This window comes from Neovison vison, chromosome 6 (genome assembly GCF_020171115.1).
Source record: "Neovison vison isolate M4711 chromosome 6, ASM_NN_V1, whole genome shotgun sequence".
NCBI classification, from domain to species: domain Eukaryota; kingdom Metazoa; phylum Chordata; class Mammalia; order Carnivora; family Mustelidae; genus Neogale; species Neogale vison.
In genome coordinates this window covers 204,098,770-204,112,619 of record NC_058096.1, presented here as the reverse complement: position 1 = coordinate 204,112,619, position 13,850 = coordinate 204,098,770, and the positions used below count along the sequence as shown (strand labels likewise).

General features: G+C 37.3%; 1 protein-coding gene across 6 annotated transcripts in view; it reads left to right on the top strand.

Annotated features, from left to right (window-relative positions):
• The window catches only part of DOCK3 (dedicator of cytokinesis 3), a 585,500-nt gene that overhangs the window by 456,166 nt on the left and 115,484 nt on the right, over nt 1-13,850 (top strand). For all 6 annotated transcript variants that reach the window (XM_044253490.1, XM_044253491.1, XM_044253489.1 and 3 more), the window contains 2 exons: nt 3,359-3,419; nt 4,674-4,821. In XM_044253490.1, coding sequence (XP_044109425.1) covers nt 3,359-3,419; nt 4,674-4,821 — 209 coding nt within the window. The remainder of the gene's footprint in view (nt 1-3,358; nt 3,420-4,673; nt 4,822-13,850) is intronic.

Sequence of the window (13,850 nt, the reverse complement as noted above, 5' to 3'; positions counted from 1 at the left end):
GTAAATTGAAATTTTCATTTTGTAGCATTTTAATTATCTATATGGGCCCAGAGGCCTAAGCTGTAGCTGTGACTTTATAAATCAAAGATGCACATAACATTCATGTGCTCTTATTCTGCCACAATGGGAAGACAAGGCTGCTAAAAATACCACTTCTGTAGTTCCATTTGCAGTACAGCTCTGGATTGCTTTTTAAGATCCTAAAGAGTGATTTGAGAAATTTTTACAAAGCACATGAAATTTTTTCACAAGATTGTCTTATCCAGGATTTTCATGTTTTACTTTAAGCAATGAGAAATATTAATTTTGGTGGAACCTATTTTCTCATCTAAGACTTGAGTTCCTCCTGTGAGCTAAAGAAGTTTTCCAGATTGACATATGTGCTACAGAGTTTGAGAGTAATGCAGGAAAATGCAGCCACAGCTATGGTCAGTGCCAACTTGATAGCTTACCTTTTAGCATCAAGAAGAGGGAGGCCTTACAAACTGAGCGGTTTTGCAAGATTACTCAAGCAGACTTCAGAGCCACATTATAGACCAGCACATTATTCATGACTCAACCTTGTTCTCTGTAAAATCGGGGTTTTTTCTAACCTTGTCAGATTTCAGAGCTTCCTGTCCAGAAAGAATTTTATCCAGAAGGAGGTGTTTCATATTTATGTGAATGTCTAATACAGTGATTTCCTAACTTTCATGGTAAACAATGGCTATGTATATGAACGTGTGAGAACATGTCTGTGAATTTACTTTTTTAGTAGACATCCAGTGCTTCACACACAGTCCCTGGCAAATATGAAGGCCCCAGTAATGATTTGTTATAAAAGTAAATGAATATGTTTATTTTTTGTTATATTTGAGTGACCAACTCAGAAAATTAACTTGTGTTGTTTTCCCTGCATTCATTGGCATTATATTTTCTACATTTATTTATAGCTTCTGCTTCTTTTGTAGCATAAGCATGAATAAATTGGCCTTGTTTTGTTTTTGCAAATCCCATTATCTCTACAGAAAAAGGGCAGTTCAGGCACAGGAAAGTGAGTTGACTTCTCCATGTTTCAAATGGAACATCAGGAACTGAGTCCAAGCTGCTGAACCCTGAGTCACTCCCCTATGACTACCATGTAGTTGGGAACCAGCTTTTAATTATGTGGGATTGGAGAGTATGCCCTAGAGGGTAAATCTAAATTCAAACTCTGCTCACCAAATGAATGGTGGGAATTCCTCTTCACATCTTGGTTTTACAGGTCTTGTGAGTATTTTAACATGGATGGCCACACTTGGTACCTAGTCTTAAACAGTGAGTGTTTACTAACTCTGTGGTAACTGTGTTTAGCCACGTACTTATGTTTAATAAGATAGCTTTCACACTGAAATTATGTGGGACTCACGAATAATAATTTCACATAAAATATTTTTTGCACAAATTATTCCCATTTTATAGTATTGACTTAAAATAAATTCCACAGAGAGTTCTGGGTACCAAATACAAAATGGTCAGAAAGGGCGCCTACTCTATCTACTTGGAAAATACCATAAATTATATTTCAGTTTTCTTCCTTTCATTCACTTAGAACCAAGAGAGAGGTCCTGTGCTCGTGTGTACAACTGATCTTAATAGTGTTTGATCATCTTTGGTAACTGACTTGAATTCGTAGATGTAGAGATTAATCTTATACTGGTTATTTGATAGTTTGGCTTAACACATTCCAAGCTATGTAGAAGGAACCATTTCATTTTGAAATGTGTCAAACATTTCTATATTTTTCAGTAAGTAGACATGTTTCAATCCGTAAAAAAGCGCAAAGAAGTGGTAATGTGGGTTTTTTAAATTTTTATTTGTTATTTAGTAACCATTTTAATGGGTGTCAAAATACAGAGATATTTGAAGGTATCATTTTAAATTCCATTTCTAAATTAAAGGAAGTGGTAAGATGGAGCCTGAACCACCCTTTTTCAGTTTCAAACAACAACTTTCATGTAAAAATATTTCTTTGTGATTCCAGAGATACACATTTATCTTAAATTATTTTGTATCCTATTTCATTATAAGCACACTTTGTTATTCCATCAAAAATTTGGTGAAATGTCATAACCATCTAGCATCTAAAAGTTTCAATTTCACCATTGCACATTGCTTTTTAATGTCTCCTTTCCTTTCATATGTCTAGGGCTGCTCTACAGGACAGAGCTGGTCTATGGTAAGGCAAGCAAAGCACAGCTTCCTGAGAGTGAGACCCCCTTAAACTTTGCACCTTGGGTGCCTTGCTTGCCTTACCCAAATCCTAACCTTGCAACAAGGTATAAAAATAAAGCAAACATGGGGACTCTGGATTGCAAAGCTCATTTGAAACTATAACTGTCACTTGATTGTCCCTTTCCCTGCCTTTTTAAAAAGAGACAGCATCTGGGACCAGTCAAGAGATGAAAGATGGGAAAGACCCTTTTCCTAGAAGCAAAAGGGAAATCTTGAGAAACTGTCCCATTAAGGACAGAGATTATTCCATCAATATCATTAATTCACAACAGTGTGTCTCAGTGAGCAGCAAGCTGACCTGGTGAGAAGTCTGAAACAGAGTATATATTAACATTTTATTATTTTAAGTACAATGTGTTAAAGTGAAATACATACCCATAAATGAACACTTTATTTTGAAATGTGTTCTAAACATAAATAATTTAATGTATAAAATTATTTTCATAACTTTAGTTTTAAAAATTACTGATTGGATCAGATCGTTTACTTAAAGGAAGCCCTTAGAATTTTCCAGATAAGATTATTTTCAGCTTTATACTTCAGTACAAATGATGCATATCTAAATTTAGAAATGGAGGTCAAATTATTGAGGTTTCACTAAGGTCAAATTAGTCTCTTCTCAAGGGAACATATCTAGTGTATAATAATCATTGTAGATCACAGAATAAACATAAAATTAGTAAAGAGTAAAATTTTAAAATCTCAGTCATTAATAAGCTTATTGGTGTTTTCCATTTTTTGTTCTGCATTGAACATTTCTTTTGTTACAAAATATTTTTTATATGATGTTCAAATAAACATGGATAAGGCAATATTATGAAGATTTCTAATGTGAGGACTCTTGTAGATATCTGTTGGCTATTCTAAATAAAAGCTGGGAAAGTATTATCAATAAAATAACTTCCAGAGGCAGATAAGATATTCACACTTTGGCCACAGGAATCTTACAAACCACTAAACCACTGTGTGCTTTAGTCCCCCTCCCCACCTATAACATATGCTAAAAGTAACAAAAACAGATGATTATGAGGTTTTGAAATGAAATTTTAATTATTTTCAGTATATTCATTGTCTTAATTTACTTGTTTTTTTTTTCTTTTCTTAGGATCTGAGCAGCAAAGATATGAAGAGAGATTTATATATAGTTGCCCATGTGATACGAATAGGTACTGTTGACCTTATCCGTTCACATGACTAAGACCAGCCCACCTTGGGATAAGTATCTACTACTATGTTTGAGCTTTCTCATCTCCATAGCTCTTACCCGTAATGTCAGGTCTCAGGACGGGAGTCCAGCTTGTATTGGAACTCTGCCTTAAGCTCAGCTGCTATGGTAGCTGAATTTGACATGAATGAAAGCATTTTTTTTTTTCACTTGAAATCTTCTGCTCCCTATTTGTTTTTAGACCCAAACCCCAAACTCTTTATTTCAAGTGGTCTGCTCTTTTAACATTCTCTCCACCACAGTGCTTTGCCTTTGTACCAGCTTTTCCACTTCAGAGATCTTACAACAGGTTGCAGGTTGCCATCTTGAACATGTGGCGAATGGCCTTTGCTGTGTTTTGTATCCAAAGTATGTATCTGTGCAGTTTTCCACAAAATAAGAGTTACTACCCTTACTGCGGCTGATGTATGGTATTTCACTTTTACCCCACCCAAGATGACGAAAGTGATTTTTGCTGCTGCTCTGTGGTTGATGTACTCAGCCTCATTTCGAGCATATGGCGTAATCTGGGGTCTAACCAAGTCTTCCTCCAGCAGTTTGGATTCTGACATATCATGTACCTTTTTTGTCAGAGTATTTTTTACTTCTTTGCCAACAAAACACCTCTTTGCTGTACTTTGTTTTGCTGTACTTCATAAGCACTTACTGACGTTCCAGTTTTGCTTCTTCAAGTCCTCTCGCGGCCACCATTAGGCACAGCTTTGGTAGGCGGGAGAAGCGAGCCCCCATTCTTTCTGAGACAACTTTCGCTCCAGCAGAGGTTCAAGAGCAGCTGTGACAGCAAAATTTGGGAAGAATAACTCGTGGTTCTTACCTTTGCATACAAAGTTTTTACCTGGCAACAAAAATACTAAACTTTGTATCCCCAATATGCCAAAGAGGTTTAAATCTAACACAGTAGTTTTTCTAAGAAATTCATAAAACCACTGTTTTATTCTCATATGATTAATAAATGGACCAATGGTATTAAGGTAGATAATAAGGATGATTAATTGAATGTGGCCAAGGCCTGTCTGGCATTCCTCCACATAAATATTCTGCATCCCTGCATGGCTCTCTTTAGTCCTAAATTAGTCTTCCAGCTTAGAGTATTTCTAAGGTGCCTATATATCTGGCATCCTTGGATGACAATCAGGTGGTACTGGAGAGGAGCCTGGAGTTCTTGGTCTGACTGGTATTTTCTGCTGTGCTTCAGGCCGGATGCTCCTGAATGACTCGAAGAAAGGCCCTGCTCACCTACACTACCGGCGACCATATGGTTGCGCTGTCCTGAGCATCCTGGATGTTCTGCAGTCGCTCACAGAATTAAAGGAAGAAAAGGATTTTGTTCTTAAGGTTTACACGTGAGTAATAGATATCAGAAATATTAGTAATTTACAACATAAGACATTCCAGTACTACCCTTGAGAGCAGCAGTGCTCAAGCTTTGTGGGACACAGAACCACCAGAATATGTAGGATAGGGAGTTTATAAAAAATGCAGAGATTTTGATCTAAGGTCTATAGTTTTAATAAGTTGCCCAGGTGATTCTGAAGCAGCAAAATTCAGAAACCTCTATCCTAAACTAGAAGTCTGGTAGTATAGATGTCTGTACTACCTCTTCTATCTAGGACTAGCCAACATTATTAGTTACAGAAAAACTAATGATGTAATTTCTCTTGTGTTTTGGATATAAAAGAATCTTCTTTGTTCAATACTCCCCCCCCCAACTATTGTAACTGAGCTAGGTACTGACGCAAATTGCTTCAAAGAATGATCACAAGTCAACTTGAAGAAAAGTAAATTTTTCTGAGGAGCTGTGGTTACACTCTCCACTATTGTGACCACAGATCCATAAGTCACACCCATCTAGCCATGGCATTGTTTTTCATGTTCATTAACCAGGGGTGCCTGGGTGGCTCAGTGGGTTAAAGCCTCAGCTTTCGGCTCAGGTCATGATCACAGGGTCCTGGGATGGAGCCCCGCATCAAGCTCTCTGCTCAGCAGGGAGCCTGCTTCTTCCTCTCTCTGCCTGCTTCTCTGCCTACTTGTGATCTCTGTCTGTCAAATAAATAAATAAAATCTTTTAAAAAAATGTTCACTAACCACTGGATCTGCCTTATAGAAGCAGTGCATCTCCTTCTGATTCTTGTTAAGCAATAGAAAAAAATAAATGAAGAAAAGGAACAGAATTCAGGCACATCTGTCTTTGCTGATATAGACTTAAGGATGAATAGTAGTGCTGAAAACGTGATCTGTGGGGAGTTTAGTGAGATTTTAAAGTAAGTGTTTCTAACTATGAGATTTTTTTTTTAAAAAATCTGTCCTCTTTTGGTTTTAACCCAATATTATTTTTTGAAATGAAATCTATTATTGTCCATCACCATGTTAATGTATCTTCACCGTAATATTGCATGAATATTTTTCTGTATTCTCTGTTCTGATTCAGGCAGGAAATGAACTCAATTCACAATTACACTTAATTTGGCCCTTTATATATCAACCACATTTTATTAATTTCAAAATAAAAGTCCAAATCCCCATATTACTTATTTTGCCTTAAGCACTGTTCTGTTCAGAGTTATGTACATCTATGGGATGAGGATCTTCCTTTGGAATACTCACCTCCAAGGGAAATTTTGGTGGGTTTTCTCTTCCTTTCATGCATCAGTCACAGACTTTCTCCATATACCAAATCTCTTCTTTAATGGCTGATGGGAATGCTTTTTGATGTACCTTCCTCCCTTTGAAAAGGACTAAACAGAAGTCCAAAATCATCATCATTATCCTCTTACTCCACTGTGTCTTTCCCAAGGGCAAGGGGTTTATAGGTAGCAATCGGGAATCACATCTCTTCGCATGCATCAGCTGTTCCTTGCTTCACTGCAGATTATCATTGTGGATAGGGGCTTGCACAGCATCCCTCTTGAAATCACGCTGTCAGGCTTAATTGGCCTAATTGCTTCTAAAACAACAGATCATTATAAAAGAATTTTTTTGAAGGACTACTAGAATCAAAGTGTAGGATAATTTTTCCACTTGAAAATACTAAGATTGTCCAGGAGACTTCCAACTGCATGTTTGCGAAATTGATTTTGTGCACAGGATTAGTGTTTTAAATCCACATCAGCCCAGTGAATCCAGCCCCTAGGAGAAGAAATATTTTCCAATAAGTTTCATGGCCTATGTTTGTTAGACTGAATTAGAAGCTTTAAAGGTTCAATAATTGCTATTGATAGTGCTTTGGCCTTTGTTAGGACAGGATTTTGCAAGGATAAAAAACCCCTTGTATAGTTTTAACCAATGAATTGGCAAAATATCTCATTAGTTGTTGACATTCTCATCATTTCTTTCATTATTCAGTCAGCCTCAACCAGAGAAGATTCAAGCTCCAGTATGTCTCTTGCCATAGCCATTCCTCTGGCTTAATAGATATTGTTCAATATCATATATGTGTGTATGTGTGTGGTGAAGGTCCCACATCATTTTGAGAAAATCTCAACAGGAAGCTGGGGCATGAAAACCAGGTTGCTTTCCAAGGAGCCGAAAGCCTGAAAAATCACAAATAAATCATCACCGTATGCAATTCAGTCTGATATAGATATTATCTGTTTCCTCTTGCCCAGAGGCACTAAGGTCACAGGCAGGCACAGGGCAGGTCGAACCTAGAGCCTAGGACACAAAAGGAGAGGAGTTCTGGAAGCTAAAGCCAACACTAAGGTGAAGTCAAGTTGCCATAAATAATGCATGTGACCAAACCCAAGATGCTTCTGCATATGCAGTGACCGCTTTCCAAATTCACAGTGTGATACCGCCTAAATAAACATTTTTAGGCCAACCTTAACAAAATAGATAACTACTTAGAATATTAACTCTACTATGTTAGTTATATTTTAAATCATATTATATAAAATGTATATTATCCATTACATATTCAATCACATGTTATATAAAATTGAGACAAGTATTGCATTTTCCCCACTCTCATGTGTTACGAGAAAATTTTACTCAAATTCATCGTACGCAACCATGTGATCAGGACTTTGTCAACATTGGAGCCAATTCCCAAGTCATCTCACACAGTTTTCCGGGGCATGGTCTTCTACTTCCATCAGGCTGGTTTTGAGACATCACTCTTTGAATCCTTGGTGATGCATTCACTGGAAGTTCATCTTGAGGCTCAATTACACTTTTGCTGAATATTTGGACACTTGCTGTTTCTCTGTCTTTATTCGTCCTATAAGACCCATATATGTGACCTTAATAATACAGGTGCTTACTATGCTGCTTTTAAGGTGAATTTTACAGCAATACCCAGTTGTTCAATTTGGAGGTCATACCCAAGGGTAATTACTAAATCAGTATAGTTTTGCTCTTAAAAAAAAAGTCTTTAACCAATTCTGTCAGATTAGTTTTATAAGCATCTAAAACTTTCATTGATTGAGATAATTTCAGGCTTATGTAACTTACCCAAAATACTGCTGTGACATTCAAAATGAAGGGATTCAGAGAATGCCCCATAACACGACAGGATTTGTGAGGGTGGAAATAGAAGGTGGCAATCTCTTCTCTTATGTAATATCTGGAAGGGACCCTCTCCTTATATTTGAGGTAGACACATATTTCCTCTGAACACTGACTTTGGGGTCTTTGTTTCATAAGCACCTTATCCATGAAACTGCCTCAAGTTGAGAGTACTTGTTTAGGAGCCATTTTTAAATGAGGCCCATTCTTAAATGAGTAAAGGGCCATTGGGCTGTCCTCATTTTAATACAGAGTAAAGAAGGCTCAAGTATTTATACATACAACGACGTCAAATGAAAATACTGCTTCTCACTTGCGAGTCAGCTAAGGAAGTAGCTCTTAGTTCTCTCTCTCCTAGCCGAGGCCTTCCCAGTTTTCCATGGATCATTTCCTTCCCAATATTCCATGGATCATGATCCACTTAGAACTGTCATCTGCTGTGTCTATTGTCAGTGTATGAGCGTCTGCACCAAATGTCTGCTCAGGCCTTTACAAAAAAGACCTAAATCCAGTAGGTCTGTGCCCACGAAACTACTCTGTTTTGACTTGCAGTGCCCACCATCTCTAGCCTTGGAGCCCAGTTAGATTTGTTAGTGTGTTAGTGCTGCTGCAAAGCAGAACTCGCTAAATAATGAGCCAGAGTAAAGAAAGTCAGCTCAGGATGACTCCTGTTCATGTAACAGTCAAAAGGCTTATGACTCTAACACAGATATAAGTGGTAGCACATTAAGGTCCTTTGTATTCTCTGCCTCAAGCTTGGAAAACACACCTGCATTCTCCCTCCCTTTTCTGTTGTGCTGCTCCTCCAGGAAAGTCACATTGAAAGAATGATGCCTCTAAGAGTAGACAAACACAGAGCTGCCTTCATATAACAACTTTGTTAACTGATTTAAATATAGTCAGTGGTATGTATGATCCCATCTTGGTTTTTTTTTTAAGATAACACTTTCTTCTATTAGATAAATGGATAGATTAGATAGATGAGGTGATTGGTAAGCAGAAACTGTGAGATTTGGAAAAATCACTGTAATTCCCTGAAGTTTAGTTTCCTCATCTACAAAATTGAAAAAGAAAAGGGATAAAATAATATAAGAAATAAAAAAAAAATCCACATGAACTAGTGAATCAAACAGGAAAAAGGTGGTAAATAAACAAGAGGACTAGTGGTTCAGGAAATGAGGTCTAACCAAATAATGGGCATACTGCTTGCCATCTAAACAGGAGTGTTTTTTATTTGTTTGTTTGTTTGGGACTCTTGACTACAGGTAAGCTCCACTTTTACATCTAAATTACAAATTCTATAAAATTCCATGCATACTACCCTCGTTACCCCATGGTAATCACACAAAATTTGCCCAATAGTTCATGTACTTCAGTTTAAAGGAAGTTGACCAAATTCAACCTTCTTAACTGGTGAGAGGAAGCAGCGCCAGAGCCCAGGTGTCCTTGCTAACATCTCTACCTCCAACTTTCCCCAAAAGCCCCCTTTTCCTCCACAGGGATAAAATGAGCATTTTATACTGATACATGATGGAATTTATAGTGGAGATCTAATTGTCATGACCCTTATGTATATAATAATGACTCAAAATTATTATAGTCAATTTACTGGAAATTGGATTGCATGGAGCACTGGGTGTGGTGAAAAAATAATGAATACTGTTTTTCTAAAAATAAATAAATTGAAAAAAAAAAAGCAAGAGACTTTAATGTGCCTCTTGACATACAGGGAGAAAAAAATAAATAAGGATGGAAATAAATATTTAAATCAGGTAAATAACTCTGACTTAGAGAATCTGAATAAGGTTGACATGACAGGTACTAACAGTCAGCATCTTTGAATGCTCAACATGGGCTGTCGTACCCCTCTTTTATAGACAAGGAAACAGGCACAGAATGGTGAGGCATGTGCCTAAACAGCCTGATTAAGAGACTATGCTCTTAACCTCTTGCCATCCTTCCTCCAGATAGGTTGAGCACAATTTGTCATCTAAATTAGGACATTCTGATAGTCAAAAGGAGTGCTGTTGATGCCAGGACAGCAGGTGTAAATGGAGTATCCCAGCTCGCCGGCCCATATGGTCCTCCCAGCTCTAGACAAATCTTTTATCCAATAAACAGAACACATCTTTTCCAGTGCCTATGGAACATTTATAAAAGTTATTCGTAGAAAAAATTTCCATAAATTCCATAAGGCACAAGCCATACTCTCTGATCACGATGCAATTAGCATATAATGCATCATATTAGTCATCCAAAAGGGAAAAAAACAAATCATCCTGATATCAAAAAAGATACGTGACAAAGGTGAATCTTCATTCCCAATTATTTAACAGTTTTAGCTTAATAAACTCAGAAAAAATCGCTGTTTGTTGCAGTTTGAGAGGGTTACTAGATAGCAGTAGATTGGTTCTGAGATCAAAATGTTAAGCAGGTAGAGATAAAAATGGATATACAATACGGAGTGGCATAGATGGACATTTATAATGTACCTATATATATGTATGTGTGTATATATATGCAAATAGTACATATAAACATTTCACTTTTATTAGCAAGAAAACTCATTTGAGATCATGGTTTGGATCTATGAGCCACATGGACTTTTGTATTTGTTTCCTGTGGCTACTATTACAAATTACTGCAAATGTGGTGATTTATGACACAGAAATTTATTCTCACAATCTGGAGGCCCAAAGTCTGAAATCAGGATGCCAGCAGGATCACACTCTTTCTGGAGGCTCCAGGGGAAAATCTGTTCTTTGTCTCTTCTGGGAGCTGTCAGCATACCTTGACTTGGGGCTTGCTTCATCACTCTAATCTCTGCTTCTGTGGCAACATTCCCTCCTCTTGTTCTATCTTCATTTTCTTCTCTGCTGTATCTCTGCTCCTCTGCCTTTCTCTAAGGACATTTTTCATTGAAGTTGGGCTCATCAAGATTATCCAGGATTATCTCCTAATCTCAAAATCCTTAACTTAATTACATCTGCAAAGATCCGTATTTCAAATAAGGTAACATTCACAGGTTCCAGGGATTAGGATATGGATATATCTTTTTAGGTGCCACCATTCAACCTACCACAACTTGTGATTAACATGAACCCTGAGTCAGAAAGACTATGGAGTCATCATCAGATAGAGTCTGGTGGTACAGAGGGATTGTGTGTTCTCTGCAAACAGGTTGGTCCCAAAAGAGGGAAGAGGCAGAATTAAGATGTTCATGCCCAGGTCCTTCTTCTAGAAGTGCTGGCCAAAGAGGTCACTCTTTCTCCCAGGAAAGTGACTAAATGGGGTAGATTTAGATACAAGGGCAGGCCAGGCCTGTTGGAGACATCCAATCAGTAGGCGTGCATATATTTACTATGGTAAATTGAAATTCAATTGGCCACCCATATTGCCGACCTAGTATGACTGTGCAGTTTTTCCTGTGTATTGCAATCTCATTGGCCACCTGTGTATAAGCCAGGCTCAACCACCTCTATAAAAGTTAGTCTGTGAAGCTGGGAAGGGTCATCGCCTCTTTGTAAGAGAGGGCCCCGACCGGTGGGTTTGATTCTCGATGCTTGGCATGAAATAAAGCTTTGCTTGACCTTTGCTTTGTATCAGTCTCGCTCCTTTGATCATGGACCCATTATTGGGGGACCCTAACAAAACTAGCAATGTACTATATGTTGGATAATTGTATTTAAGAAAAAATAAATAAATAAAAATAAAAACACAAACTTAAAGGTCTTACAAACAATCCTTTAAAATTTCTTAAGCATTTTAAACAGTTTTTGTGTTGTTCACCTTGGAGAAAGAGAACAAAGTTGGGTGAAGAGAAGAAACACAGAAATTAAGAAGTTAAGGAGATTTCAGGAAAGAGGTAGATGCTAACATGTGCTCTGGTACATGAGTAAATGAAAGAGCCTACTGAACTTTGTTGAGAAGAACCCATGCTCCAGCTCCAGTGCTTCTGAATGCTTGGGAATCCCATGTAGAAAACTAAAACCCTCTCACCTCTCTGTCTTTTTCCTTGAGTAAAATCCTTGGACATGTAGTTGAAGTGCTGTGCTGTTTATCTCCTCTGTAAAGGCATATAGACCTCTTTTAGATCACAGTCCCTCATGCATCTTGTGATTGAGGACAAACTACCAACAGCAGTAATCATGCTCTAAATATTAATTTGATTGGATATAACATAATCATGCTTCATTATAATCACAAGTCATTTGATTATTTAATAAATGCTCCCATTTATAATTTGTCCTTACAAAATATCCTAGTGATTGGGTAAAATATGCTGATGACACCACATCCATTTATTTTCAGATGATTTGAGTAGCTGCTTGGCATTCAGGAAAGGGAGATATTTGGAAGATCAGTTAGGAGGTGATTACACTAGTCCAGAAGAAAGATGATCATGGTTGAACCAAGGCCATGAAGACAAGAGGTGAATGGATTAATACACACTGTCCCTGTGGGTGTGGTTGACAAAGCACCGTCTCCATTATACTGCCAAAAAAAAAAAAATTAGTGTTTTATTGGTGAAATGCTGAAATTATACGATCTATTGGAGGGAGGGAGTTAATTTTCAAGACTCTTCTTTTGAAATGAGAGGGGGAGTATGTTATTTATGACAAACTATAGTCAGATTTCTGTTAAAGAAAGTAACTACTGATCTTATAAACCTAGAAAGTGACAAAAAAAAAAAAAAAAACTGACAGCAAGACAAGTCTTTGAATCCTCACCAGCTGGGCACTTCTTTGATGTACTGACTGGTTGGAAGAAATGAGACAGTGTGCATGTCAGACAGGAAGGGCTGGATATGCTGTTGCCAGCACCTCTCACTTTTGACTTCCAACTGAGTTGCTAAATCACAAGTGCTCATCTTAGTGAACACTCTCCCCCTTCCTTTGTTTGGAAGGAATTCTGTAAGTAGAAATTATCCTCATAGCTCTGGGCTATGAGAACTTCATCTTTGATAGTTCTTTACAGCTTCTCTGAGTAAGTGAGACTTATTTATACTGATTAAGGAGTCCGAAGGTAACAAAATTAAGTTAATGACTAATTTCCTTTATCTCTGAATGACTTCCATACAAACCCTTTTATTTAATTGTTCTTTACATTGCTTGTACTTCACACTGCTGGATGGCGCATGATACAACTTTTTTTCTGTTCTTAAGTCTTTACACTGTTTTTTCAGTTTCTTATTCTTTGATCTCTTTTTTATTATTATTTGAATGTAGTTGACACACAACATTACCTTAGTTTCAGGTGTGCAACGTAACAATACATTTTCTCTATACATTATGCTACGCTCACCACAAAAACAGAAACACCGTATGATCAAATAATTCCACTACTGGGTATCTACCCAAAGAAAACAAAAACACTAATTCAAGAAGATATATGAACTTCCATGTTTATTGTGGCATTGTTTACAATAGTCAAGATATGGAAGCAATCCAAATGTCCATCAATAAACAATTAGTTAAGGAAGACATGGTATACACACACACACATACATATACATACACACAGAAATATTGTGCAGCCTTAAAAAAAAGACTCAAAGGGGCATATACACCCCAATATTTAGAGCAGTAATGTCCACAATAGCCAAAATATGGAAAGAGCCCAGTTGTCCATCGAGAGATGAGTGGATAAAGAAGATGTATGTGTGTGTGTATACACAACACATACACACAACACATACATACACACATACGTACATGTACATGTATACATACCATGGAATCTTACCAAAAGAATGAAATTTTGCCTTTTGCTGGGATGTGGTTGGAACTAGGGGCTATTATGCTAAGTGAAATAAGTCGGTCAGAGAAAGACAAATACCGTATGATTTCTCTCATATGCAGAATTTAAG